At 41.6% G+C, this 25,958-nt stretch overlaps 1 protein-coding gene across 3 annotated transcripts; it reads left to right on the plus strand.

Annotated features, from left to right (window-relative positions):
* Positions 1-357: 357 nt before the first annotated feature.
* Positions 358-20,841, plus strand: CASP2 (caspase 2). Of its 3 annotated transcripts, XM_076346726.1 has the most exons (11): positions 358-520; positions 860-1,010; positions 6,451-6,618; positions 8,354-8,429; positions 9,915-10,009; positions 11,533-11,709; positions 13,463-13,591; positions 14,042-14,132; positions 17,809-17,958; positions 18,048-18,157; positions 18,799-20,841. In XM_076346726.1, the coding sequence occupies exons 2-11, from the start codon at positions 861-863 to the stop codon at positions 18,931-18,933; spliced, it is 1,281 nt and encodes a 426-aa protein (XP_076202841.1). In that variant the 5' UTR covers positions 358-520; position 860; the 3' UTR covers positions 18,934-20,841. The 3 variants fall into 3 exon arrangements, with proteins under 3 accessions (XP_076202841.1, XP_076202831.1, XP_076202848.1); XM_076346716.1 differs by lacking the exon at positions 358-520 and having other exon boundaries at positions 598-1,010; XM_076346733.1 differs by lacking the exons at positions 358-520; positions 18,799-20,841 and adding an exon at positions 14,247-14,308 and having other exon boundaries at positions 598-1,010; positions 18,048-18,133.
* Positions 20,842-25,958: the final 5,117 nt, after the last annotated feature.

Here is a 25,958-nt window from a genome sequence, read left to right on the forward strand (position 1 = left end):
CGTAACAAAAAACTCTATACAAAAAAAATATCCCGGAACCGGTATGCTTGCAAGGAAAGCTGCGTACCTCTTAATTCTACCTGCACGCAGAATATCCCCTCCCCCCCCCCCCGCCTTACGCTGACGTGCGCGACTATGACCACCCCACCCCCCCGCCGTCACTCCGGCCTCTACGCCTCCGCACTGCGCCCGGGGGGGACCGCGCACGGCGGGGGGGCGGCGGGGCGGGGCCGGCACGCGCTGACGGGCCTCGGGAGAAGCCCCGCCCCCCGCGGCCGAGCCCAGGCAGGAAGAGGCGCGAAACCGCTTCCGCGCCGCCAGCCCCCTTGGGGAAGGCGCGGCGGCGCATGCGCGCCACGGGTGACGGCTGACGCTTGTTTCGTTTAGCTGTCGCAAAGGGAGGGGCTGTGGCGCGGGCCCCCGCCTTGGCCACGTGACTGGAGGAAGCGGGTCTCGCGGTTTGAATCGCTGGGGCCGCCGGGAAGGAAGGCGTGCGCGCGCGCGCGAGGCGGAGCGAGGGGTGAGTGGCGGGAGCGGCGCGCGCGGCGCGGGCCGTTTGGCCGGAGCTGGTTCCGGGAGAGCGCGCAGCGGCCCGCGTCGGGCTGCGGCCTGCCGCCTGCCTGCGGCCTGCCGCCGCCTGGCCCTCACGGCCTCGGGAGCCGGGGGTGGCGCGGAGCGCGCCCTTCTCCGCCGATCCCCGGTGGGGCGGGCGGTGGAGGCCTCTTCCACCCGTTGTCAGGCGGCGGCTGCTGCCCGCGGAGACGGTCGTCGTCGTCGTCGTCGTCCTGAGCAGAAAGTTGGGAGGGGTAAGGGTGGCTCTAGCCGTTGAGTGTGGCTTTGGTCTCCCCTCTCCTGCCAGGATGCTGGTTGCGTGGGGCATGCAGCGATGTCACCAGGAAGCGCTAAAGAGGAACCGAGTGGTGCTGGCAAAACAGCTGGTTTTAAAAGAATTGATGGAGCATATGATAGAGAAAGACATCATCACCACGGAGATGATGGAAATGATACAGGTATGCAGGTTATACTCGACTGCACCGTGAGCTTTATTTCTAGTTAAGCTCCGTGTCGTTCTTGGCAGTGGCAGCACGGTAAAACTCATCTGTATGTTACCTGCGTATTTTAATGTGATCATGTCTGGAGAACACGCAAAGCAGTATGGGGTTTGCTTGCAACACGTAGGAGAACTGTAAGCTGCTTTTAGCAATATGGATTTTGTCTGAGATTTACTAAATCGCTGGCTTGCATGCTGGTATGTAGTTGTGGCAGGCTGCGCTTCATGAGTCAGGTGGTATCTTCCAGTCCTTTGTTGTCATTTTGTGCCTTCTCCCCCCCCCCCCCCCCCCCCCCCCCATTTGTAGAAGTAGGAATAATACCGATTTTCAAAGAATACTGTGAAAGTAAGTAAATGAATATGTTATAAACCAGCTTGTTGTGGCACTTGTGTACCTTTCTCTTGAAGAACTTGTGTTTTATATGTGTTTTTGTAAACTACATGAAGAACCATGTGTGATCCAAGACTCACTCTCACATGACAAATGCTGTTTGTGGGCTTTTGTTACTTATCCTGAGCAGTGGGTACTATGGAGAGAAGTCATTGGAAATAGCTTGGGATTGCTCCCAGAGGTATGGTAATGCGCTGAAGACTGTGCAGGATGGAGATACAGGTCTTCAAAGAGAAAGCAAGCTGGAAAGGAAATGACTGAAGATGCACGTCAAGTGCATCTCGAGACTCAAGTAAGCAACTGAGGGACTTTTTAGTCCCTTAGTAAGGTTGATGGTCCTGCCGTAAGAACAGATGCTGAAAAATAGAATTATGAGCTATTTGCTGGGCACAAGTGCAGGAGGTATAAACCTGAGACTGATAAGGTTTTTGAAAGCAATGAGGAAGTAACTTCCTGATGAATTTTGACTCATTGTGTGTCAAAGATAATGTTAAGTTCCTCATGGAACCTGTCAAGGATACCTGTGCTAAGTTGTGGGAGATGCAGGCAGTCTTACCTGAAATAGCTCCAATCCCTAGTGAAAGAGGACAAAGATACAGGAAGACAGTGAAAGTCAGAGAATTAATCAAGAACTGATTGTACTGGTTTTGGCTGGGATAGAGTTAATTTTCTTCACAGTAGCTAGTATAGGGCTATGTTTTGGATTTGTCATGAAAACAGTGTTGATAACACAGGGATGTTTTCGTTACTGCTGAGCAGTGCTGACACAGAGTCAAGGCCTTTTCTGCTTCTCACACCACCCCACCAGCGAGTAGGATGGGGGTGCACAAGAAGCTGGAAGGAGACACAGCCGGGACAGCTGACCCCAACTGACCAAAGGGATATTCCGTACCATATGAGGTCATGCTCAGCATATAGAGCTGGGGGAAGAAGGAAGGGGGGACGTTTGGAGTGATGGTGTTTGTCTTCTCAAGTAACCGTTACGTGTGACGGAGCCCTGCTTTCCTGGAGATGGCTGAACACCTGCCTGCCGATGAGAAGGAGTGAATGAATTCCTTGTTTTGCCTTGCTCGTGTGCGCAGCTTTTGCTTTATCTCAACCCACGAGTTTTCTCACTTTTACCCTTCCAATTCCCTCCCCCATCCCACTGGGGAAGGAGTGACTGAGTGGTTGTGTGGTGCTTAGCAGCCCACCAGGGTTAAACCATGACACTGCTGAAGTATGGGTGGGTAGTAGGGATGTTCAGTTGCTAGCCTGCAGTTAGTCACTGAAGGGGCGGGGGAGGGGAAGAAAAGGAAGAAAGAAAAAAAAGCCTTCTCAAAGGTAGGATAATGCCAGAGAAAATAATCTTTTTGGGAAAATGCTGCTGTAGTTAAGTTTTAAACTGAGACAGAAGGGAAGAAGACTAAGGGAATCTTCCCTTCCAGGTGTAATTGGGTAAAAGGAGGTGCAACAATACTAAGTAATGGATTGTCAGTAAGGAGAAAGGTGTTACAATGGATAAGTCAGGTAAATAGTAATGGCTTAGTGGAAAAATAGTGCCTAATACAACTAAGAGCTTAAATAGCAATAGCAGTCTGAGCAAGAGGAGAAAGTGACTTGAACTGCTGTTGCAGGGTATGAATCTGGAAATTGCAGCAAAAATAGAAATATGGCAGGGATAGGAGGAAAGATTCACAGATGGAACAGTAGTACTTACTGCAAAGTATGCATTGCACTAGAATGATTGAAGTGAAGGGAACGTTTGCAGGATAGTACTGATCATAACAGTGCTATAGATAAAAAGTAATATGCATTAAAAATAAAAAGATCATTTGAGTCAAAACCATTTTGTCTTACCTTTCATTTTTCTATAGTAGGTCTGTGAATTTGTAGTAGTCTTCCACTCTGGCTCAAATGTGAACAAAGGTCTTAGGAGTGCTGTTAGATAGCCTATTTTTGAAAATGTACTGTGATGCTAATCAACAGGTACCTTAGTGGAAATAGGAGGAGACAGATGCCACTCTGATGACAGAGCGTAGATTTTCCTGGATATTGTAACTGACTGGTTCTATATATCCCCCTGCTCCCCCAAAAAGTCAGGAAATCAAGATGATCTGGATAAATAGTTATGTTTTAAATCAGCTTGTCTTAAAAACACAATTATACTGGTCCTGTTGGTTTGATTTAAACTAAACAGAAGAATAAACAAATAGGGCACTTCACTTAAATAAACTCTTGTAATCTAAGGAAAGTGAAATAAACCAAGGAGCTCAGAGAGATGAAGGAAGGATGAAACTTCTTCAAGTGTGAGATGCTAAACCAGTACTGAAACTCTACCACAAGTAAGAAAAAGGTGGGAGGGGGGGACATTGCAGGAAGAGCCACTGAAGACAAAGGTGGTTGAGCTGGATGAAGAGCTCACAAGTAATATGAAGAGTAAGTAAAGAGTTTATAGGTGTTCACCACAGAAGAATTAATAAATAGGAGCAGCTTCCTTTGCTGTCCAAAATGGGGGGAGAGAGTAGGAACTGACAGGAATGAATTTAAATTGGGTCAGAAAGATACTAAACAAGGTTTATCATTTGAGTTTTTTTCAATTATATACACTTTTAAGAAAGAATAAAGAAAAAAATGTGTTTACTGCGTAGCGAAGATGATGTAAATATAATTATCTAGATGAAGGCCCAGAAGAGAGGGATTTCAAACACAGAGCAAAAATGATAGTGGAAATAAAGTGGGACAGTGGAAACAGCCGTTTTTAAGATGAAGTCCAAAATCCACTTCATTAATGCCTTCTTGTCAGAGCATCAGCTGTTCTTCCAGAGCTCTGGGATGGACCTTCCAAATTGCAGATACGATAGCAAGAGTTTTATCTTGCTTTTTAAACAAATTGATTATTCTGTACTGTAATCGAAGACTATGAGATCGTGTAGATATAGAGATTTAAATGCTCTGTGTTGATCACTAGACAGTAATGAAGGAATCACTGGCTTTGACAAAGTGACATAAATTTGATTAGGATGTTTGTCAAGTATATATACTCTTTCCACAGATTCTACGTGTATGTTCAGGCTCAATAAGAAGACTAATACGACGGGATTTTGACAGGAATTCAGAGTTTATTGTGCAACCAGTTCCTGTTATGCAGATTATCAAACTCATCTGTGAGGGTACAAAAATAAATTAAGGACGTATTAGAAAATAAAATGAAAGAAGTCTGTCTTATGAAAGTTTTACTTCTGAGTGTTTGCTGAACATTATTTAGTATAACCTAAATGTGGTGTTGATGTGGAAGTTACATGAGGAGCTGCAGCACTTTGGGTATTTAAGGACGCACTAAGGAAGCAGTCTGCCAAAAGCTGACTACTGTACGTACAAAGTGCAGAATATGAACATTATGGAAAATTCTTAATTTTTCAATAAAACTTAAGATCCAATTCTTGAGGTCAGCTTGTGTTCTTAACTATGATTTATGGCTTAGTCATAGACTATGAAGACATTAAAAGTGAAGAAGATTAATGATCCTAAGCTTGTCATAAACAGCTGCAGGTCTACTAGAAAGGAAGAAACAATTAATAGGTACTTTAGAATATCAGCTGTCAATTTACTTTATCAGGTAAAATAAAATTCAGTGGGCTTACAGCAAGATACAAGTATATGGAGCTGGTTATCTTCTGCGGACTAACGGAGAAGTGTTACCAGGAGAAAGGGGCAAGTATTCCCATACTTCTGGAAAGGCACAGGTGAGATGACTGTATGCGCTTCTAGTCAACAATGCTCTGAAAGTTGAGGTTTCTGTGGGAATAGGAGAGGGTACTTGCATTGTCAAGGGGAAGAGGCCATTTATGAGGAGGCTGAAAGAAAGTGGCTTGTTTACTGTAGCAAATAGAGACCGATCTATGGAAAGAAGCTTGATAAATAAGGGAAAGGACAGGAGAACACTGAAGTCAAGGGACATTGTTGATACAAAAATAAATGCTATTAGTCAGTCATGAATGAACGTAGGTCTGAAATTTCATAACAGGTTCATAAGCATTGGATCAACAAGATTTTGCAATATCCTTCCAAACAATGTGATGGGACAAAAGCCAAACTACTTTTAACACCAGGCTTGATAAATTTTATGAAAGAAACCAGTGATGTGAAATCTTTTGTAGCAGAGGATTTACACGTGACTCAAGGCTTTTTTTTCTGATTTTCCTGGGATTGCAAACGTAGTGTTAGGCCTTGATTCTGTGTAACTCACCAACCATTTCTTATCATCCACCAAAAGAAGAGATCTTGGATCTAAGTGGTAATTCAAAAAATATGGGATGAATTCCATGGAATTGATAAAATTTATTTTTGATACCCAATATTTTAGTACGTGATGTTTTGGTGTGTTTTGGATTTCACAGGGAAGGCTATTATTGTATAAATTATACGGTTTGTTGGCAAATGTCCTGTTAATAGTCTAACAGTTAAAACTTCCTGGGACTGTTTTACAGATACATAAATTTAATTTTTGATTGTTACTTTTTCTCATATACTACTATATATTGCTTCATTGGTCTAAATGTTACAGTCTGTACGTATGTAGTATCTTTTCAGAATTGACTGCGTAAAATAAGTATTTTACTTAACATTTCCTGAAGGATTTGCGTTATCGATGCATGAGACCATAAGTCATTGGGCAGTAGTGAAAACATGTTCTGGACTTAGTGTATTCAATGAGGGGAAATAGATACTATTCCAACAGTAACTTGAAGTAAATGTTTAGAGAGAAGAGGGTGTATTACTGCGTGTGGTAATGTATGAATTGTTGGCTTGCTGCGTTGTCATAGACTCTCCCCCTTGAGCTAATAGGAACAGAGGAGTGGGAGTGAAATCAACTAGGAAAAACTATAAAAATGGATCTAGCACAGCTAAGCATAGTGGTGAAACATTTACATGAAGGAAAAAAGTTGTTGTTCTGAAGCATCATGCAAAATGAATTGTGTTGGGGTGTTACTTTGAGTGTGGATTTTGTTTTTTTCTCTGGATCTAGGCCAAGTCTGGGAGCTTCAGCCAAAATGTGGAATTCCTCAATTTGCTGCCCAAGAGAGGCCCTAATGCCTTCTCAGCCTTCTGTGAAGCTCTGCGGGAAACCAAACAGCAGCATCTGGAGGCAATGATCTTGAAGACAACATCTAACCTGAGCCATGGGATTGCAAGGGTACAACAGTTTTTAAAAAAATAAAATGGATGGACTGCATTTCAGATTGGTTTGGGCACAAAGTGATCTTTCACAAATGGAAAAAAAATAATTGTTTACAAAGGATAGGATGGGTTTTCATTGCAACTTGTAGTAGCCTTAGTAAAACCAGAGGGGAACAAATTTGGGAAGAAGAGAATTTTCATACAGAATCACAGGATGGTAGAGGTTGGAAGGAACCTCTGGAGGTCATCTGGTCCAACTCCCCAGCTCAAGCAGGGTCACCTTGAGCAGGTTGCCCAGGACCACTTCCATATGGCTTCTGAGTATCTCCAAGGATGGAGACTCTGCAACTTCTCTGGGCAACCTCTTCCAGTGCTCAGTCACCCTCACAGTAAAACTGTTTTTCCTGATGTTCAGAGGGAGCCCTCTGTGTTTCAGTTTGTGCCCATTGCCTCTTGTCTTGTCACTGGGCACCACTGAGAAGAGCCTGTCTCTGTCCTCTTTGCACCCTCTCTTCAGGTGTTTATGTACACTGATAAGATCCCCCTGAGCCTTCTCTTCTCCAGGCTGAACAGTCCCAGCTCTCTCAGCCTTTCCTCCTATGTGAGGTGCTCCAGTCCCTTCATCATCTTTGTGGCCCACTGTTGGACTCTCTCTAGTATGTCCGTATCTCCCTTGTACGGAGGAGCCCAGAACTGGACACAGGACTCCAGGTGCAGCCTTGCCAGAGCTGAGTAGAGGGGAAGGATCATCTCCCTTGATCTGATCTGCTGGCAGCAGTCCTCCTAATGCAGCCCAGGATACCATTAGCCTTGTTTGTGGCAAGGGCACGTTGCTGGCTCATGTTCAACTTGGTGTCCACCAGAACCCTCAGGACCTTTCCTGCCAAGCTGCTTCCCAGCTGGGTGGCCCCCAGCATATATTGGTGCATGGGGTTGTTCCTCCCCAGGTGCAGGACTTTGCACTTCTCTTTGTTGAACTGCACAAGGTTCCTGGATGTTCCTACGTCCAACATATTCTTAATTGATGTGTCATCAAGAACCCAAAAGCTGCAAAGAAAGTATTTTCTCCAAAATCTTTTAATTTAGTATTCAATGATACTCTTAGTAGAAAGCTACTGAAAGCTAGTCTTGTCTGTTGAGGAGAGAGGGACTCTCTTTATTTTGTTATTTTTATTTTCACCTTTTCACTCTCTGCAGTTGTGAGCATTGGACTAAGGGAAGAATTTAATAAATATTGAATATTCTCAGTGCATTGATGAGCATGGAATCTCACAGTAAACATATTTTATACAAAGGAAGGAAGACCAGATATTTTTGAGCAGACATGTTGTTCCTTTGTTAAAATGTAGGATTTATTAGACTGCCCTTTCTATTTTTTTTGCTTTCAATTGTGCTTTACTATATAAACACTGAAATCTTGCAAGCAAACAAAAAGCTAGGAATCATTGGACAAATCAAGTTTTGGCAAAAATGGGGAGGATGTGACCTCAGTGTAAGGTTTCCAAACTGGGTATTTGGGTAGAAGTAGAGATGTGCAAAGAAGGGAAGGAATTTTGCATTGACAGAAAATGTTGCTGCTGTCTTGTCATGATGTTCCATGTGGAAGTGAACCATGATATTTTTTAAGTCATATAGATGTGTATGTAAATGCATGTATCTTTGTTCCATGATACCTACAGGCTTATACCGTAGAGAAAAAAAATAGCTGTTTTATGCTACTCTTTTTCATGGATTTATTGGATGTCTTGTAGCTTGAACACTGTTACGGATCAAGTCTTCCATTCCCTGCCAGTGAATCATGTAATTCAAAGAGACCACGCTGGATTGGTGAGTCGCACATGACATCATGAATACTTGATTGGCTATCTGGTTGGTTGCTTCTAATTTCTTAATACTCTCTTAATTCAATTCTAGAAATAAGCTTGCCACCACTTTGCTCATCCCAGGAATACAAACTTGACAGTGAACTGACTATATTATAATCAGATGCAGGAGGCAGAATTAGGCTAGAAAATGAAAGTGAAATAGCATATTGGAAGAGAAAACCCAATCAGTTTCTAGTCAGCTTCATTTATTCTTACAGGAAATTTTGTTACTTAGACAGTAAAAATGTCAGTAAATGTCAGTAAAATTTTAGACTTTTCAAAGATTTTCTTCTTTGTTTAAGATTTGTAATAGAGTTTAATTGAACTAGAGCTGTGAAAAGATACTGATTTCAGGCAGTATTCCTTAACTTAGACTTTCGTCTTAGCAAATAAGTTTAAGTACAAGGCCTTATATATGTTACATGGGCCCAACATAGATTTCTGTAGCTTCTGTTGAGTGCAGCAAATCAGCTTTTCTTTAGCAAGCATTTGTGGTTTAGGTCAGGGAACTGGTTGTTGGAATGAATCTCCTTGCTAGTTTTCATGTGGCCTCTGGTAATGCCTGGAGTACTCATGTTCCCTAACCACAGCTTTAACTGGGTGCTGCTTACTAGGAGCTCTCTCTGGTGTTAAAGAACAAGTGTTTAGATTTTGAAGGCTTTTTTTATTTAGCTGCAAAGGTTTTAGGGTTGGGTTGTTTTGGTTTTTTAGAGCATGTGTTCCTCCAACCAGGAGAGCCATATCTCAAAAGGCTGAAAAAGGATTTCGAAGGAGATCATGAATGTCATTAGCTCCGTTTCTTCAGGACAGGGGAGTGAGTGTTTGTCTGCAAATGGCAAGTAGTTGATTATCATTCCCCTGATCTGCTGTTATCCAGAGGAAAGCGTTGTTCAGAGGCAGATAAATAAAAAAGGGCATTGCACTTTATGGAAGTTCGAAATGTCTAGTTTGATCATTTATGCATGTGTTCAGCAAAAAATAAATAATTGTATCCAGTGAGCGTGGGAGGCCTTTTATGAAAGGCAAAGCAATATTCTATTTGAATATTTCTAGCAATGGTTTGTCAGCCTAACAGTGAAAGAGATAACATACTGTACAAAATGACAGAAAGCACACGGCTCTAATTTCAGATGAGAATTCTGTTTTCCTACTGTGTAGAACCAAATTTACTAGGCCTTAGATAAGGCTAACCCACATACAAGACAAAAAAAAGTTGCCAATTAAAATTATAAAAAAATAAATATACCATTCCAGTACTTCTGTTTTTCCTGCTATGTTTCATTGTGTGTCTGTAGTCCCTGATCAAGCAAAATTTTGAGAGGTACGAATAGTATAATACAGGAATATGCCTAAGACCACATACTTCAGAATTTGCAAATTACTACCTTAATGCAGAGGCTTTGTAGCTGGAATTTTTTATTGTTATTGATATGTTTGTTTTGCACAGAACCAATGGAACATTCCTTGGATAATGGGGATGGTCCCTTGATTCCTCCAGTGAAGTACTGCACTGCTGAATTTTATCATGATCATCAGCATTTGGTAAGTAGTTGACAGAGAAAATCTTCTTAAGATGTGAAAGATGTGAGATGTTTGGATATATCAACTGAACACATGCTACTTAAAACTGAGTCAAAACGCACGCTTCATTGGGATGCAGATCAGTGTTGTGCTATTTGTGTAACTGAAAGATGCTACCAGTCATGTTTGATTTGATGTAGTTCTCATTTACAAGTGTCAAGAAATTCTGAGTAGTTCTGTAACTCTATACAAATCTCTGCCTCTGGTTTTTGCTCACGAAGAGCTTCATGAAATGCCTTCTGTTCTGTTGCTCTGTGTAAGCTGTCAGTATTATTGCCTCATGTTTAATTGTATGCATCCTCTTCTGTGTGATGACACACTCTGCAAATGACTGTAAGATATTAGAATTGTGTTTCAACTAGTAGTCACAGTCTTGGCTGTTTTAATTGCCAACTTGTACCCGGAAGAGTCTCTCGTTAGGCTCAAGAACCAGATCAGGATTCTGTGCTGGGTGCTACTGGGTAGAACAACCTGAATTTCTATTCTTCTGCAGCATTAGAAGTTACATGGGTAGTCTAATTACTTTTTGTTTATTCTGTTTGTAAAGCATAGGTTGTGGTGGGGTAGGCTTAAGGAAAAAAAATAATTTTGTGTAGTGGGGCAGACACTTTTACTAGGGTTACACAATGTGCTAACACTTAAACAATTATGTCAGGCTCTGTGTACAGCAAAACAGATTTTTTCTTTTTTTAAAACTATCTATTGGGGAGACCTAATTAGGCAGCGTCAGCATGAGCTTGACTTGCCTCCTTTTACATCTGCTCCTGGATACACCCTCTTTGATATGCTCCTTTGGTATTAAATTTCACTTCCAATTTACAGGAGTGTTAGTAACTGATTTACTATTGATTTGTTGTTGTTAGAGTGGGAGGGGCAGAGAGGGAACTTATTTTGAAGACACCCCTCTTAAATTAGTTCTTTCCTTGTTAACCTTTTTTGACAGCCACATAACTTTCAGGATCAGTGATTGACAGTCCCTTATTATTAAAATTGTACTCACATGCTATTTTACATCTCTATCTGCTCCCAACAGCAATTAAGAAATGTTAGCGAAATTCTACATAGTGTTGTCCTAAGGCCTTTGATGGGGATGATGGAAATATGTGGGGCCATGCTGGAGTGAGGGTGGGAAAAGGGAAAAAAGTTAGCAAGACCTAATTCACAGTTTGAAATGTATAAGCTGTGTTTCTTTTAAAATTAGAAATAAGGCAAGCTAGAATAATATCTTAATAATAGTGTTGTCGGATCATCAGTTGTGGAGACTTGAAAATACAGTTATCTTTGGGACCGTTTGCAATACAAACATTTGTTTTATTTATTAAAAAAAAAACTTCAAAAATTTGACGTCTACTGTTGTTGTGCCTTCTCAATTGAGAAATCCTGCATATTGTATCAAGCTGGTATGTGGGGATTGCTGTTCTGCTCTAACACTCCATTATTTCCTTGTGTAGTCTAAATTTACCAATTTTAAATCTTTTTCTCAGGCATATAAACTGATATCAGAGCCCCGAGGCTTAGCACTTATTCTCAGCAATGTCCATTTCAGCAGCGAGAAGGACTTGGAGTATCGTTCAGGGGGAGATGTGGACTGTACTTCCCTGGAGATGCTTTTCAAGCATCTTGGGTATCAAGTGACTGTCTTTCATGATCAAACTGCACAGGTAAGGGGAATGGATCCCAGTTGTTGTGGTTTAACCTGGCAGGCAGCTAAACACCACACAACCATTCGCTCACTGCCCCCCCACCCCCAGTGGGATGGGGGCAAGAATCGCGGGGGGGGCGGGATGTGGGGGTGGTGAAGTAAAATTTGTGAGTTGAGATAAAGACAGTTTAATAGGGCAGAAAAGGAAAGGAAAATAATAATAATAATGATAAAAGAACATACAAAATAAGTGATGCACAATGCAATTGCTCACCACCCGCCGACAGATGCCCAGTTCCCGAGCAGTGGTCACCGCCCCCCGGCCAACTCCCCCCAGTTTATATACTGAGCATGACGTCACATGGTATGGAATACCCCTTTGGCCAGTTTGGGTCAGCTGTCCTGGCTGTGCTCCCTCCCAGCTTCTCGCTGGCAGGGCACGAGAAGCTGAAAAGTCCTTGACTAGTGTAAGCACTACTTAGCAACAACTAAAACATCAGCGTGTTATCAACATTATTCTCATCCTAAATCCAAAACACAGCACTGTACCAGCTACTGGGAAGAAAATGAACTCTATCCCAGCTGAAACCAGGACACTAGTACTTCACAACCAGTATGGATGAGAGTTTGTAACGGTTACATAAACATCTTAAGAGCTTGCCTTTGGTATAACTAAGCTTGAACAGGAAGATGTGAATGGTCACTTAGGAATAGAAAATAAGGCTAAATGGCGTGATGTCTGCTAGCATACTGACAAATATGAAGAAGCTTGGAAGGCAGAGGACTTTACGATGGAAAGTAGGATCACAAAGGACCACAAGAGGTACTACTCTAGTCTGAACCCTTGTAGTGCAAGGGGTGTGAATTTCTAGACCACACCTGGCTTACGTGTTAAAACCACAGATGAATAAAGTCTCCAGTTTACTCTAGATAGACTTTTCCAGCGATCTGCTATCCTAAAAGTTAAACTTTGCAAATATTTGACCTAGTCTTTGCAAGCATAAGTGATGTTTTCATGTCCGTTCACTGATGGAGTCAATTGCCATCCTATTTATCAGTCTTCCAGTATCTATGCAGTTAAGTTCCACTCTTTCAGTCTTTGCTTTGCTAGAGAAGTGGCTGTGCTTCACTTAGGAAAATCAGCAATGTTCCATGACTGACTGAATCAAGGCACTCTTTCCCTAGGAGTGCAATTGCTGCCTTCTCCAGCATCATTTGTTCTTATTCCTTTTAGATCCCTATGAAACCAAGTGGTACAGAACCTGTTAAAGTGTTTTACTCAAGAAGGCAGCTTTTGCAACATTATAATAAGACTTTTACACTTGCCATGTTGTCAGAGTTCCTAAAGTTTTCTACTTTAAACTGTTGTGTTTTGATCACTAGTGTTTGAATGCCTGAAGTACCAGAGTGTGTATTTAAGTTGCTCCAACATCCCAGCCAGACTCAAGTGTCAATGTAAAACCTCTATAGATAGCAGTTGATGTCTCCTATGTTGAATCCGTATGTACCAACTCAGATACTTGCTGCATCCCCCTGTTGGCCATATAGCAATGTAGATGTCCTAAGTGATTCCTGCTTCACAATGTTATACTTAGGACTGAATATTAGATGAAAGAACAAGAACATTTTGCTGATTTCTTTTTTTTTTTAATGGAATACATGTCTTTTGTCCTGGTTTATTTCATAACAGGAGAACCATTTGTGTTTTTCCCTGTACATTGACCCACTTACCCTGTGCAAGTCTGGAAGGCATTTTTTTTTCTCTCTTCCAGGAGATGCAGAATGCATTGGAGAGATTCTCTAAGATGCCAGATCACCGGGATGTGGATTCCTGTATTGTAGCTTTACTTTCCCACGGTGTGGAAGGTGGGATTTATGGCAGTGATGGCAAAGTACTACAGGTATATTCCTGTGTCCTGACGTGATGTAGTGTTGTAGGTTATGTCTTGGAAAGTAACAATGGAAAGAGGAAAAATGTTTAAAAAAAAAAAAAAAGTGAGAAGGTGAAGTGATGGGAGACTGAGGATTTACATTTTTTAAAAAGGAAAAAATAAGGGCTTGTGGGAAGAAAAGGGCAGGGGTCTGTCTATGAGAGGTCTGTAAGATAAAAAATGGCATAGAAATAGGGCAGGTGGGAGAAGCTATTTCATTCTGTCTTTCTGTACAAGTACTAGGTAGAGTGCATGAACTCAAACTAGTAGGAAGGGATGTGTTTGTCACATGGTGAGTTTGGAGATAAAGGAGAAAATATGAAGACTGGTGAGGTAATTACCAAAATACAGGGAAGCAAGGTGAGACTGGGTTTGGCTCACAGAAGGCTGCAGTGAAGTATATTTATCTTCTTCTCTCAGTTGCAGGAGGCTTTCCGGCTCTTTGATAATGCAAACTGTCCAAATCTCCAGAATAAGCCCAAAATGTTCTTTATTCAGGCCTGCCGTGGAGGTGAGTGCCCAAATACTAAAGGCCATGTATTTGGCGTGCCATTAAGGCTCATTTTACACACATACACACCCTCACATTCAACTTGCTGTCAACTCTCCTCTTTGCTTCTCTCAGGTGTAAGTGGGACCCATATTCACCTCCCTCTGCCCTGCTGCTGCCACTGCATCTGTTGCTCTGTAAGTGTCTTTTGCTCTGCATGAGGTGTGTGCATTGACTTGCAGACCCCAGAGCACCTTAGTGATAAAAAACTCTATCATATCCCACTCATATATTGAGGCTTTCTCTCGCTATGCCTGCAGTAGGGGGAGTGGGGCATATGGTGCATCAAATTGCAGCACAGCATGGAGTGGTACACTAGCACTGGAGTGTTGTCTGAGGTCCTGTCTTTCTCTTGATCCAGGATGTGTTGTGTCTCTGGTGGTGGTGTCTCTCAAGCTGTCAGGCTCCAAGTCTTTTTTTTTTTTTTTTTCTCCTTCACCTTATCCTGCTTTCAGCCTCCAAGTGACCTTTCCTTACACCCTTTTCCAGATCCTGTTGTAGTTACAGAATTCTTTTCTGGATTCTCATAGACTTGTTCTTTTTCCAATCTTTCTGTTCCTATTTTTTTTTTTAATTCTGCTATTCATTTTCCCTCCTTTTGTAACTAAACACGTCTGTATCTTAACTACCTTTCAAATCTGCTAATGACCAAATTTTTCCCTAAAGTGTTTGGACTTTTTGAGATCACTGTGAAACTGCAGATACTCCAAAGAGGAGTTCTGTCTTAGAAAGCTTTGTTTTTTCCCTTGTGAGAGAGAAGTTTTTCTAGTGTGTATGCTTTTTCCCCTTTTTTTTCTTTGTTCCTTGCAGTTGTCTCCCTTCTTTTTCATTTTTAGCTGAGCTTTATAGTTTGTCCTCTAGCCAAGAGAATGTTTCCTTCACCTGTCACCTACTCGTGTTTAGTCCCAATGCATAGAAAAACCTAAAGTCTACATGAAGTATTTTGGGTATCAAAAATATTTGGTCCTTTAAGCATTTGGAAATATTGTAACGTGCATGTTTACAATATGAATTGAATGTGATTGCTTTCCTTATGTTATTGAACCTTTAGATACTCTTGAACAAATATGAATATACAGACTCATAACAGTGTGGAAGTAAGTGTAATAAGCCAGAAGTGGCAGCTCACCTAATTAGGTAATTAGGTTTATTTGACTGTAATGTTACCATAATAGGTCTGTACACATCAACAAATCAGGCTTGGCCTTCCTATTCCCAAAAAGGTTTCAGTTAAGAAAGCTATGCAAAATGCTGCAGAACTGGGATACTGCAATAGACAAAGGATTGTGACGTGAGAAACTGAAAGGGAAAAATCTTTCTTTAATTTAGGAAAAAAAAAAAAAGCACAAAACTACCTTTTTTAACCTCTCTTTTAAACCTTGATTAATAGTTGGAGGGGAAAGCCAGTTTCAAAGTAATTGAGCTGTCAACAGAAATGTATAGCTTTTCATGTTAGCATTCAAAGGTTAAACTAGCCAATACAATTTTTTTTTTTTTTTTTTAAAAAGCAGCATTTAAAAGACTGTATAAATAGTGTGGACAACTTCAGATTAGTAGTCAGTCTCTCTATGCCATGCAAGTTAGCTGGAACCAGTTGAAACAAAATGAGAAATGCATAGGTTATTCTTTTTCCCTAAGTTTATGTAATAGGCCTTATCTATCTTCTATTAATGACACATTAAAAATGTAGATAAAGAAGAGTTGGTACAGTCTACTTAATTTCCAAAGGGCCTTTGGCAGGAGTCTACTAAAGAATTTAAGTAGTCGTGGGTCAAAAACTGGTGGCAACAGAAAGCAATGGGAAAAGACAAATAGTCAGATTTCACTATGACATAAAATGAGACTTTGAAGCTGCTTAACATCTGTGTTTAATATAGTAGTTGATCCAGAAAAGTGAAGAACTGTGGTAAATAATGACAAATAGGTAGTTAGTAGTTACTTAAATCAATTGGGAAAACAGCAATCTGGGAGCTTCAGTAAAATTTAAACAGACTGGATCAATCTGGGTGGCAGTTATTGGTGATAGAAATTAGAGGTTAAGTATGCAGAGGAATATCCCGATAGGGTTAGTGCTTTATACTTTTTAGTTACATTGGTAAGTTGACTGGAATGGTGTTTGAAGACATGCATCTAATTCTGAAGCTTTAATCAAAAAGGTTTTGACTTTATACATTATGGGATGATGATAGTGTGAATAATATAGCTTGACTGTAAAATTACCTGAGTCTTACCTGAAATAACATATACTGTGAACAGTACACTAAATTTTTAAAAAGATACAGAACGGAAAGTATTTGGAGAAGTGTGATAAAAGACATGAAAAAAGTGTGGTTAAAAATGGAAGAATTTGCATTGCTACCTTAAAGAGATGATGAAGGAACTTGGTGGAGGTAATCATGAAATTTTGAGCTATGGAGCCTTAATTATAGGCTATATCTAGCCTGTCAGACAATCACACTCCTCCCACTGCTGCTTTCATTTTGGAGGAAAAGAACAATGTTGCTGACTTAAGAATTGACCGTTTCCTGTGCATAATTATGAGATGCCACCAGTGCCACTGCCTGTAAAAGGGTTAGAAATCCAAATGCATTTCTTAGGCACGACCTGGCAACAAAAACCTAGAGCCATCATAACAGGAAGGCCTCTGAAGTGGTCGCTTATGCCTCCTAAGACTAGAATCTGACCCATGCTGTTAGGAAGTAAGTAGAATAGTAGATTCTCATCTTAAAACAAAAGAACAAAAGGGCAAAATTATATAGAAAACCTGTAAAATGTAGTTTTACTTTTCTTACAACATAGCTGGACTCTTAAAGTTATTGCCACTAAGCAGTTAGTCTAGATTACAATGGAAACTGTCATGTAAACAACCAATTGAGAATATCTACACTTGTCATAATACATACTAATGAATCCTGGAAAGGACATTAAATGTTCTCCACGTTTTAAACTAATCTCCATGTACTGGAGTTCTCTCTCTCGTGTTTGGGGTCAAATTATTTTGCATTTTACTATTGCACAATTTATGCTTTTGATTGAAACAAGTGATATTATAGTCAGGATTTAGAACTAGGTGACATATTTGGTTCATGTTTTCTTGATGTCTTGGAGGTAGACCTTAGCAACTAAAACTATAGCTCTCATTTGAGTTCTGCAATAAGTGGGTAGTTAGCATTGCAAACTAGACGAGACATTTTTGGACATTTCTAAGGTAGGTAAAAGTGGAAAATAGAAACTTTTAGGGCTAGGCATCAAATCTTTCCATGCATGGTGAAGAACTATCAGAAACTTCTTTGCTTTCCCATTATGCCATGATCTGCCTAGGAAAAGGGCGGGGTGGGGGGAGGGGATCAACCGGCATGCGGACTAACAGTCATGTTAGGTTGAGCAGGTTTAGCACTAGTTGCTATCTGAATTAGTTTGTGCAGAAGAACTTTCAGATGAGTTTTAAAAAAAGCTGAAAAGGCTTAAAGTTCATGCAAAAGCTTTCTGCTTAACACCAGTTGTGGCATTGCTGACCAGAGCCCAAAACTAAGGAAGTACAGGAAAACTACATCCAGTAATTCAGGATAACTTCTTTTTTTTTTTTTTTTCCTTCTTCTTCTTCCCCCCTCCCCCTCCTTGTTTATTGCCCCCCCAGATGAGACAGACCGGGGAGTGGATCAAAGAGATGGGAAAGAATGGTCAGATTCCCCAGGCTGTGAGGAAAGTGATGCAAACAAGGAAGAAAATCTCAAGCTGCGTCTGCCTACGTGCTCTGATATGATCTGTGGATATGCTTGTCTGAAAGGTACTGGGGAGAGGCCCTAATTGTTAGGGCATAAGGAGGCTTTAGGTGTCTGTTCCCCAGAATCTTCATCATACACACTTTCTTTTCAGGCACTGCAGCCATGCGAAACACCAAGCGTGGATCCTGGTATATTGAGGCTCTCACCTCTGTGTTTGCAGAGGACTCACGAGACACTCATGTGGCTGACATGTTGGTGAAGGTGAGCTGGAGTGACTTTCCTCTCCTCTCCCACACTTACCTGGTTTCTGAAGAGCCTTCCAGTGCTTCAAATTGCCGGGATTAATCTACTATTAAAGCAATTGTTCTTGCCTTGTTTGTAGCAAAATTACTACTTCTTTCCCCATTTTTATACACCACCCACCCACACACACACACACGCACTCCATCCCCCCCTCTACAGCAGCTTAACGAAAGTAAAAATGCTGTTTCTTTGACTCCTTCCATTTCACTTGTGCAGTCGCATGGTGAACTTATGAGAAGAACTAATCTGGCTTACCAAGAATTACTTTTCTTCTATAGAAATAACTTTTTTTCAGGTGGATTCATTCCCTGAACCAGCTCACCACATAGCTGCACAAGCGCTTGCACTCACATAAGGGAAAGACTAAGAAAACGGGCAAAGAGAGAGTAAAGACAGCAGTGTGACCACGGCAACTTGAGCTACTGTGGAACTGTACCCTAGTTCTCTATCCTTCTTATAATTTAGAAAGATAATACATAGGGGGGACTACTTAATAAGTTAAACAGAATAATCTATGAGTACAGAAAGCAGTGACATTTTTCTTACTTCTGTCTTCTTAATCCTTCCAGTCATTTTATTTTTTTTAATCTCACATCTAGGTGAATAGGCAAATCAAGCAACGAGAAGGTTATGCCCCAGGCACAGAATTTCACCGCTGCAAGGAAATGTCAGAATATTGTAGCACGCTCTGTCGGGACCTTTACCTGTTTCCTGGCTATCTGCCAGGAAAATAACTCTGCCAGCTCTGTTGGAAGAGAGATACTGCCAAAGCTGAACTTTGAGTATGGATGTCTACGTTTTCATTCTTATGGGCTGTGACATCAGGTGCACAAGCAAGGAAAGCTTGTTTATATCTGGCCAGTCCAATTCTTGATGTCTTTTTCTAAAATAATCTGGCAACTCTCTTTGTAATTTGATTCAGTTCAGGGTTTAAAATTCTAATATCCTGACTTATTCCATATGTATAGAAATTGATGGAAAGAGGATCAGCACTGGAACTGGGAGGAAGTGGGAACATCCTTTGGAAGGAGACACAAGGACATTTGTAAGCAAAGTGAATATGAAAAGGGAAACAGACTATTCATACAATTTTTTTTAAAGTTAAGCCTTTCTGAAAGGAAAATTATTCATACAATGCTACTTATCTTATGCTTGTATTTTAAAATTTTTAAATACTTTCTGCCTGGTTCTTCATGCAGGACAGTCAGCTCCTGTGCACATTAGAAAAGGGCTCCCCTGTGAAGGAGAATCCTTCCCCTCTCTAAAATGGAAGGTTATTGTTTTCAATACTTGACACTTCCCTATCCATCTTGATCACTTAAAAGTCTATTTTTGCACATTCCTTCTGTAGCCAAGTTATGAAGAGAACTACAAGACATCCCAGGTTATCAGCAAAACAAATAGAGATCCAGGATTTCTCATACAGACAAATAAGCCTCCGTAAACTGCCCCAGAAAGAGTTTTGAATCTAGAAATTCTAGATTAGCTCCCCTTAGTCCCAAGTGTGAACAACTGCATGGAATATTACTTTTGAGGAATTTGTTTGCCATAGTACTTGTGTGTCACAACAGGCATAGCATTCAATCCACCAACTTCTCAGGAGTCTATAAATTGTACTGTACAACTGAATCCCTGAAACCCTACAGCCTTGTACAAAAGGATCTTGTGTCTTTTGTTTAATTAACAAAAATAGTCAAGGCAGCTCTTTACAGTCTAAGCATGTTGCTTGGATTATTTATCACTGCAGTTTGTTTCCCTTTTAAATGAAAGGGAAGAGTTTCACATTATTACCCTGTTATGTGAGTTTTTTTTCTTCAGCCATGATCATTTAAAGCTGTTTGTTTAGTCAATATTGCTTGCAAAGTGTCATTTCAACTGGTCAATAAGAAATGTTGTGGCATAATCCATCACTTCTTTTGGAAATTTCCTACACAGTCTCTTCATGCTGTAATTTGTCTCTTGCTTGTGTCCAGTTGCAGTTACTCCCATTTGATGTGACATGGGAGATGGGCATTGTTCTCTTTTTGTGGTAGAGCCTAAGTCCTGATATACTGGGTTACATATGGACTACAGTCTGTTCACTTGAGTCCCGATCTTCTCCATTTTGTAGCAGTAAGTTGGCATAGTTCCTGGCTTACTCTTTTTATGTAAGTGTGGCTTTTTAAGTATTTTTTTCAGGATAGAATTATGAATAGGAAGCACAAAAGGATATGGAGGGAGGCTGGAAAATTAGGCATGTGCTTTTTTTATTGTTCTGCCTAAGAAAATGAAGGCTGTGTTTCCTCCAGCTGACAAAGGTGCAGCATTAACATGCATCTTGCACTTACCTTACACACAACATGTGATAAACAGAACAAGGATCATACTTGCCAATTGGTGCCTTACTCTGAAGTTTAAGATACCAGTTGAGGGGGGCTGTTGTACCTCCCTAGAGTATAAACACTTTCTTCCCAAGTGCTCCCTCTTTGAAATGGTGCAATATTTTACAGATACTTACATTGATGAAGCAGTCCACTCTGATGGATTAGATTTCTGTAGGATTGCATCAAGTTGCATTATCACTGCCACTTTCGTATATACTTTTTGTATACTTGTATTTTACTGCCTTGAGGTGTCAAAATAAAGAATTCTTGTTTGATTAATCTGTGCGGTATCTTCCATCTGGAGAGTTATACCTCTGTGTGGAAATGGAGCTTCTATATAAAGAGAATTTTGCATAACTTCTTGAGATAGTACCTCCCAGAGGCGCTTTTGAACTCTCAGGCAGAAGCCTGCTACTTGCTAGCTGCAACCAGTATGGGCTGCTTGTGAATTTTGATAACAGCTGGACTAAACTAAAGTTAATGCATTTTTAATAAAGAGATATGAGGCAGAACCACCAATTAGGAGGCCGATACTGTGTTTCAGCACATAAAATATTTAGACTGGGAAAACTGTGGGCTTGGTGTTCTCAGAAGAAGAGTTGGTGCCAAAAAGAAGGGTTCCTGAAAAACAGAAGCAGTCTTGGAAGGAGGAAGGACCTAGAAAGAAGGTGAAGATACCAGTTGGAGGAAAGATCCTGGAAGTGGAGGAGGATCCAGGGGATCAGAGAGCTGCATGGAAACAAATGCCAGGGGATGCCCAGAGGCCTTGACCTTTAATGCCCAAGACTGGTAACTGCAAGCAGCTGCACAAGCACAGAACCAACACAACTGTCTGCTCCACCTTCACAGACCAGCAATGATCTCACTGCTGGGAAGGGAAGCTGAGACCTAGGTAATGCACCTGGGAGAAAACCAGTGAGTGAGTGTGAAGTGAGAAGGTGTAAAAGCTCTATTCTCATTAGTTCTAAAATAAATCCCAGTATCCAGTTTCACTAGAGGTTGCCGTTTACTCTGTCTCATCCGTGACACCTAGAAGGGTGTGTCTTCTAAGTTCTCTTTTATGGAAAAAGTACATTGTTTTTTCAGTAATACCAAATTCTGGTACAGGAAATCTAGTAGTAACTTTAGCAGTGGAATTACCAACATCTACTTGTGCAGAAAGTGTTTACAGTAGTACAGAAGATGAAGTAAACAAGATGTTTCTATTTTCAGAGAAATAAGTTTTGAGCTACTAGCATAGTTTAAGGAATGACTTTAATAGCTGGGATAGCAGGAAAGTGTTAACTGGTTCACATTTTGGCTCAAAACCAAAAGAATAATAAGGTCAAAAGTTCTGTTTTGTGGGACGGGAAGTGAAAACAGTGAACAGGATGTAGACAAGGTATTTTACAAATCTTGAGTTGCATGAAAATCATTGTATTTATTAGTAGAACAATTTAGTTATTCTAAACTGGTTTTGTTTCCCTATGCGCCATTATGAAAAGTAATCAATACTCAGAGGATTTGACTTTGTAAAAATAGTCATTGATCTCCTTAAAAATTAGGATGTACAGAATGGTATTGAAAGAGGGCATGCTTTCCAAAACATCAAAAGATTTGGCTAAAACATCTTGTAAAATAAAATTTATGCCAAGCTGATATTCCTAACATACACTGTACCTGTGTTGTGCAATGCGTTCTTACCCTTTTCTTCAGGGTATGAAAATTCTTCATGACGTCACAACACTAAATTATTAGGTTAGGAAAAGGAAATGCAAGAAAAGAAGATATTGTTACGTAACAGATCATCTTCATTACACAGGGATGAGGTCATTAGTGTATGCATACAGAAAACAGTTTCTTTTAAAGGAAAGGAGTGAAACAAGAATCTCCAGAGAAGTTATAATTGACCATTGTCACAGGGCCAGCAGCCTTGGTGGAGCTGTTTCACTAGGCACGAGTACTAAGTCCTACTCAATGGTATTTGGCCTAGTGTTGCTGTTCTTGCCAATTCTACTTGTAGAGTTCTGTCTTGTGAAGGTTTGGTATTATTTTGTTTCCATTCATCTGCATTTGGTGCCTTGTTTATGGTCACTGTTATGTATAACTTAGTCTCCAGACTGTAGTTTTGCTTAAACTGTTACGCCTGTGTGCACAAACTCTTAAGAAGACATCTTCTGTGTAATTCACTACATCTTTCAGAGAGCTCAGGGTTGTATTTGGACTTCTCCAGCTTAAAAATAACTGGAATTGCTGTGGTTTAGGCTGTTGATTTTTTTTTACTTTTTTCTTTTTCCTTTGTCACTCCTAAAAGTTCTGATTTTCAGCTGCAAAATAAGGAGAAACAGTAACACCTCTCATAGAAACCATGCTTTGACAAAGGTGAGCATCATGCTGCGCTGAGAAAATACTTAGATTTGGATCTGGGGTTTTTTCTGTAAAGAAAACCTAAACTAGGTAGCTGTTAGTATTCAGTCACTTTACAAGTGACTTAAAGGGTGAGGGGGAAAAGGTCATACTGAGCATGCTTAACTTTTCTAAATTGATTTTACACGGAAAAAAACAGTGAAGGGATGTTATAAGCTGCCGCTCCTTCTAGCAGCTCTGTGGCTTAGGTATTCCTCCTGCCCAGCCCAGAAACCCCAGGCTTTCCATCCCAAGCTGTTTTTCCATTTGCAGGTTCAAACAGTAGCAAGGCTGAGTGTGCATCTTGGAAACGGACAGACGTACGGAGGACACTGGTGTGGCTGGCTACACAGACTGCAACAGATAAGGCACCCAGCAGCACCCAGCTTCAGTGCTACCAGGACTCAAAGCATAAATATAGACAGCCACCTCCCCTTTCTCAGGCTGGTAGGGATTGAAGTTCAGTAGTGAAAACACTCACACCCCCACTCTAGATTCACAAGTATGTTCATGGATCCATTGAGCAGCCAGAGAGCATGGCCCCTCTGTCTCTCCCATACCCCTGCCCAAATCTTGGGCCTTCTTATCTGCTCCGCGGGTCTGCTACCTGCTGGCTAGTCCAGCTTGATGGTTGCTAATGAACAGGTGCGCTCACATGCTCATCCCACAGGCACCACACACCCATGGGTACCACTGAATATCAACATGATCCCTCTGCCTACCTAATACCCCTGACCAGACCCATGGCCTCCTACTCGCTGGTTAGTCCAGATTGAAGTTTGCCACCAAATTACATGCATGCATCCTAGGTTTGGGGAAGATACAGACACCCCCCAGCAGCTGGCACCTGGCATAAGGGCTGTGACCCACAGTCCTGCTCCAGCTGCTGGTGCTGAGCCCCTGCCTCGCCTCGCTCATCCTGGTCCCCTCAGCAACTGCGCCCAGGACACACACTGGTCCCATCCTAGAGGCTGGAGCAGACGCTCACGCACTCCTGTTGCTGATACCACAGGCCTGGGGTGCCTACACGCCTGGTCTGACTCCAGTTGCTGGCACCAAGTCTCCTCACACAGGTCTCACCTGTAGCTAGCACTCTGGGCACCCCATGAGATGATCCAGAGAGTTATGGTCACTCCAGCTACTGATGCTGAGACCCCACTTGCTCCACTTGCTGGCAGCACAGTCCCAGAGCCCCTAGACCCCCGGTCTGACTGCAGTTGCTGACCCCAAATTCACTCACACCAGTCTCACCAGTTGCTGGCATCTCATCTTTACAGCACTCGGGTACATGGGATAGATTACACGGAAAAACAGTTAAGAAAAGATTTAATAAGAAGATAGGACAGACTGGTGGTCAGGAGCAGTGCTCAGACAAGCACACTGACCAGCCTTGGTTTTCACAAAACTGTCCCCTTTCCATCTGTTCCCCACTTTGTTCCTCCCCGACCCTTTTCCTTAACGAGTTTTGCATAGTCCCACAGACCCAGTTCAAATATCTCAAACTCTTATGTTCCTCGTTTCCCCCTTATTAGTTACAAAGTCCAGGCTGGCCCTCTCCAAAGCTGTGCCTGTAGTTTCTTAATAGCCCATCAAATAGTGACTGGAGACATTTGGTCTTTTGCATCATCTTTGTTATCCCTTTTCTCTCAGGTCTGAGTCTCCATGTGCTTTTGTTTGTGGCTTCCCCCTTTCTTTATCATCTCCTTCTGCATTGAAAAGGTCTTTGACTGGATAACCTTAATAAAGGAGATGCTTTCACCTTTCACATACCCTTATGTCACCCATCTTTATTTAGTGGGAGAAAGAGCTTAGGAAGTAATGATATTGCCCTAAGTAACTGTCTGCTTTGCCTCGACATATATAGAATTTATCAATTTCCCTGATTGAAAAGCTTTCCAGATAACAGAGGAAAAAACAGCAGGTGTCTGTGAAAAAAGCTGTGGCCTGTATTATCTGCCCCATTCCCCACAGACCTCTGGGCTTGCTGCTGCTTCAGGATACAGTAGACAGTAGCTACGACTCAGCTGAGGATGTAGCAGTTACCACGGCTGCTCAGTGCTCTGTTTCTCAAGGCAGTAGCCCAGAGCAGCACCCTGGTTTTGCCCTTTCTACCCTATTAGTTCCTTCTTGCTTTTCTTGTGACAAAGGCCCAGAACACACAGAAGGGCAGGAGGCAGGACCTCCCTACTTTGGACCCCTACTGATGTTCCAGGATCCTCAACATCCCATGAACCTTTCCTGACTGTGCTGTTGAGCAGCTTTGACTGGTTTTAGGTATAATAAATTTGGTTAAGCATAGCTTTTTTGTTGTCTTCTATATTCCCGTGTCATTTCTAGTCAGAGATTAAGAAAAAAACCCCAACACTAACACAAGAGGAAAATATGAGATCTTTTCAAGGTAGTTCTCAGGAATGAAATGACATCTATTTAGTTGTTAGAATATGCATTCTTTCAGTGTATCTGTCTATCACAAAATGTTTCAAAACTTGAAATTCATTTCTGAGGATGTTGGGAAAAAATTAGAAAGAAAATGGAAAAAAGAATCATTAAGAGTTGAAACCTCATAAAGTCAACCTCATGAACTTCAACAAGAAGTGCAGACTACTGCACCTGGGGAGGAACAACCCCATGCACCAATATATGCTGGGGGCCACCCAGCTGGGAAGCAGCTTGGCAGGAAAGGTCCCGAGGGTTCTGGTGGACACCAAGTTGAACATGAGCCAGCAACGTGCCCTTGCCACAAACAAGGCTAATGGTATCCTGGGCTGCATTAGGAGGACTGCTGCCAGCAGATCAGATCAAGGGAGATGATCCTTCCCCTCTACTCAGCTCTGGCAAGGCTGCACCTGGAGTCCTGTGTCCAGTTCTGGGCTCCTCCGTACAAGGGAGATACGGACATACTAGAGAGAGTCCAACAGTGGGCCACAAAGATGATGAAGGGACTGGAGCACCTCACATAGGAGGAAAGGCTGAGAGAGCTGGGACTGTTCAGCCTGGAGAAGAGAAGGCTC

This window comes from Aptenodytes patagonicus, chromosome 1, assembly GCF_965638725.1.
Source record: "Aptenodytes patagonicus chromosome 1, bAptPat1.pri.cur, whole genome shotgun sequence".
NCBI lineage: Eukaryota > Metazoa > Chordata > Aves > Sphenisciformes > Spheniscidae > Aptenodytes > Aptenodytes patagonicus.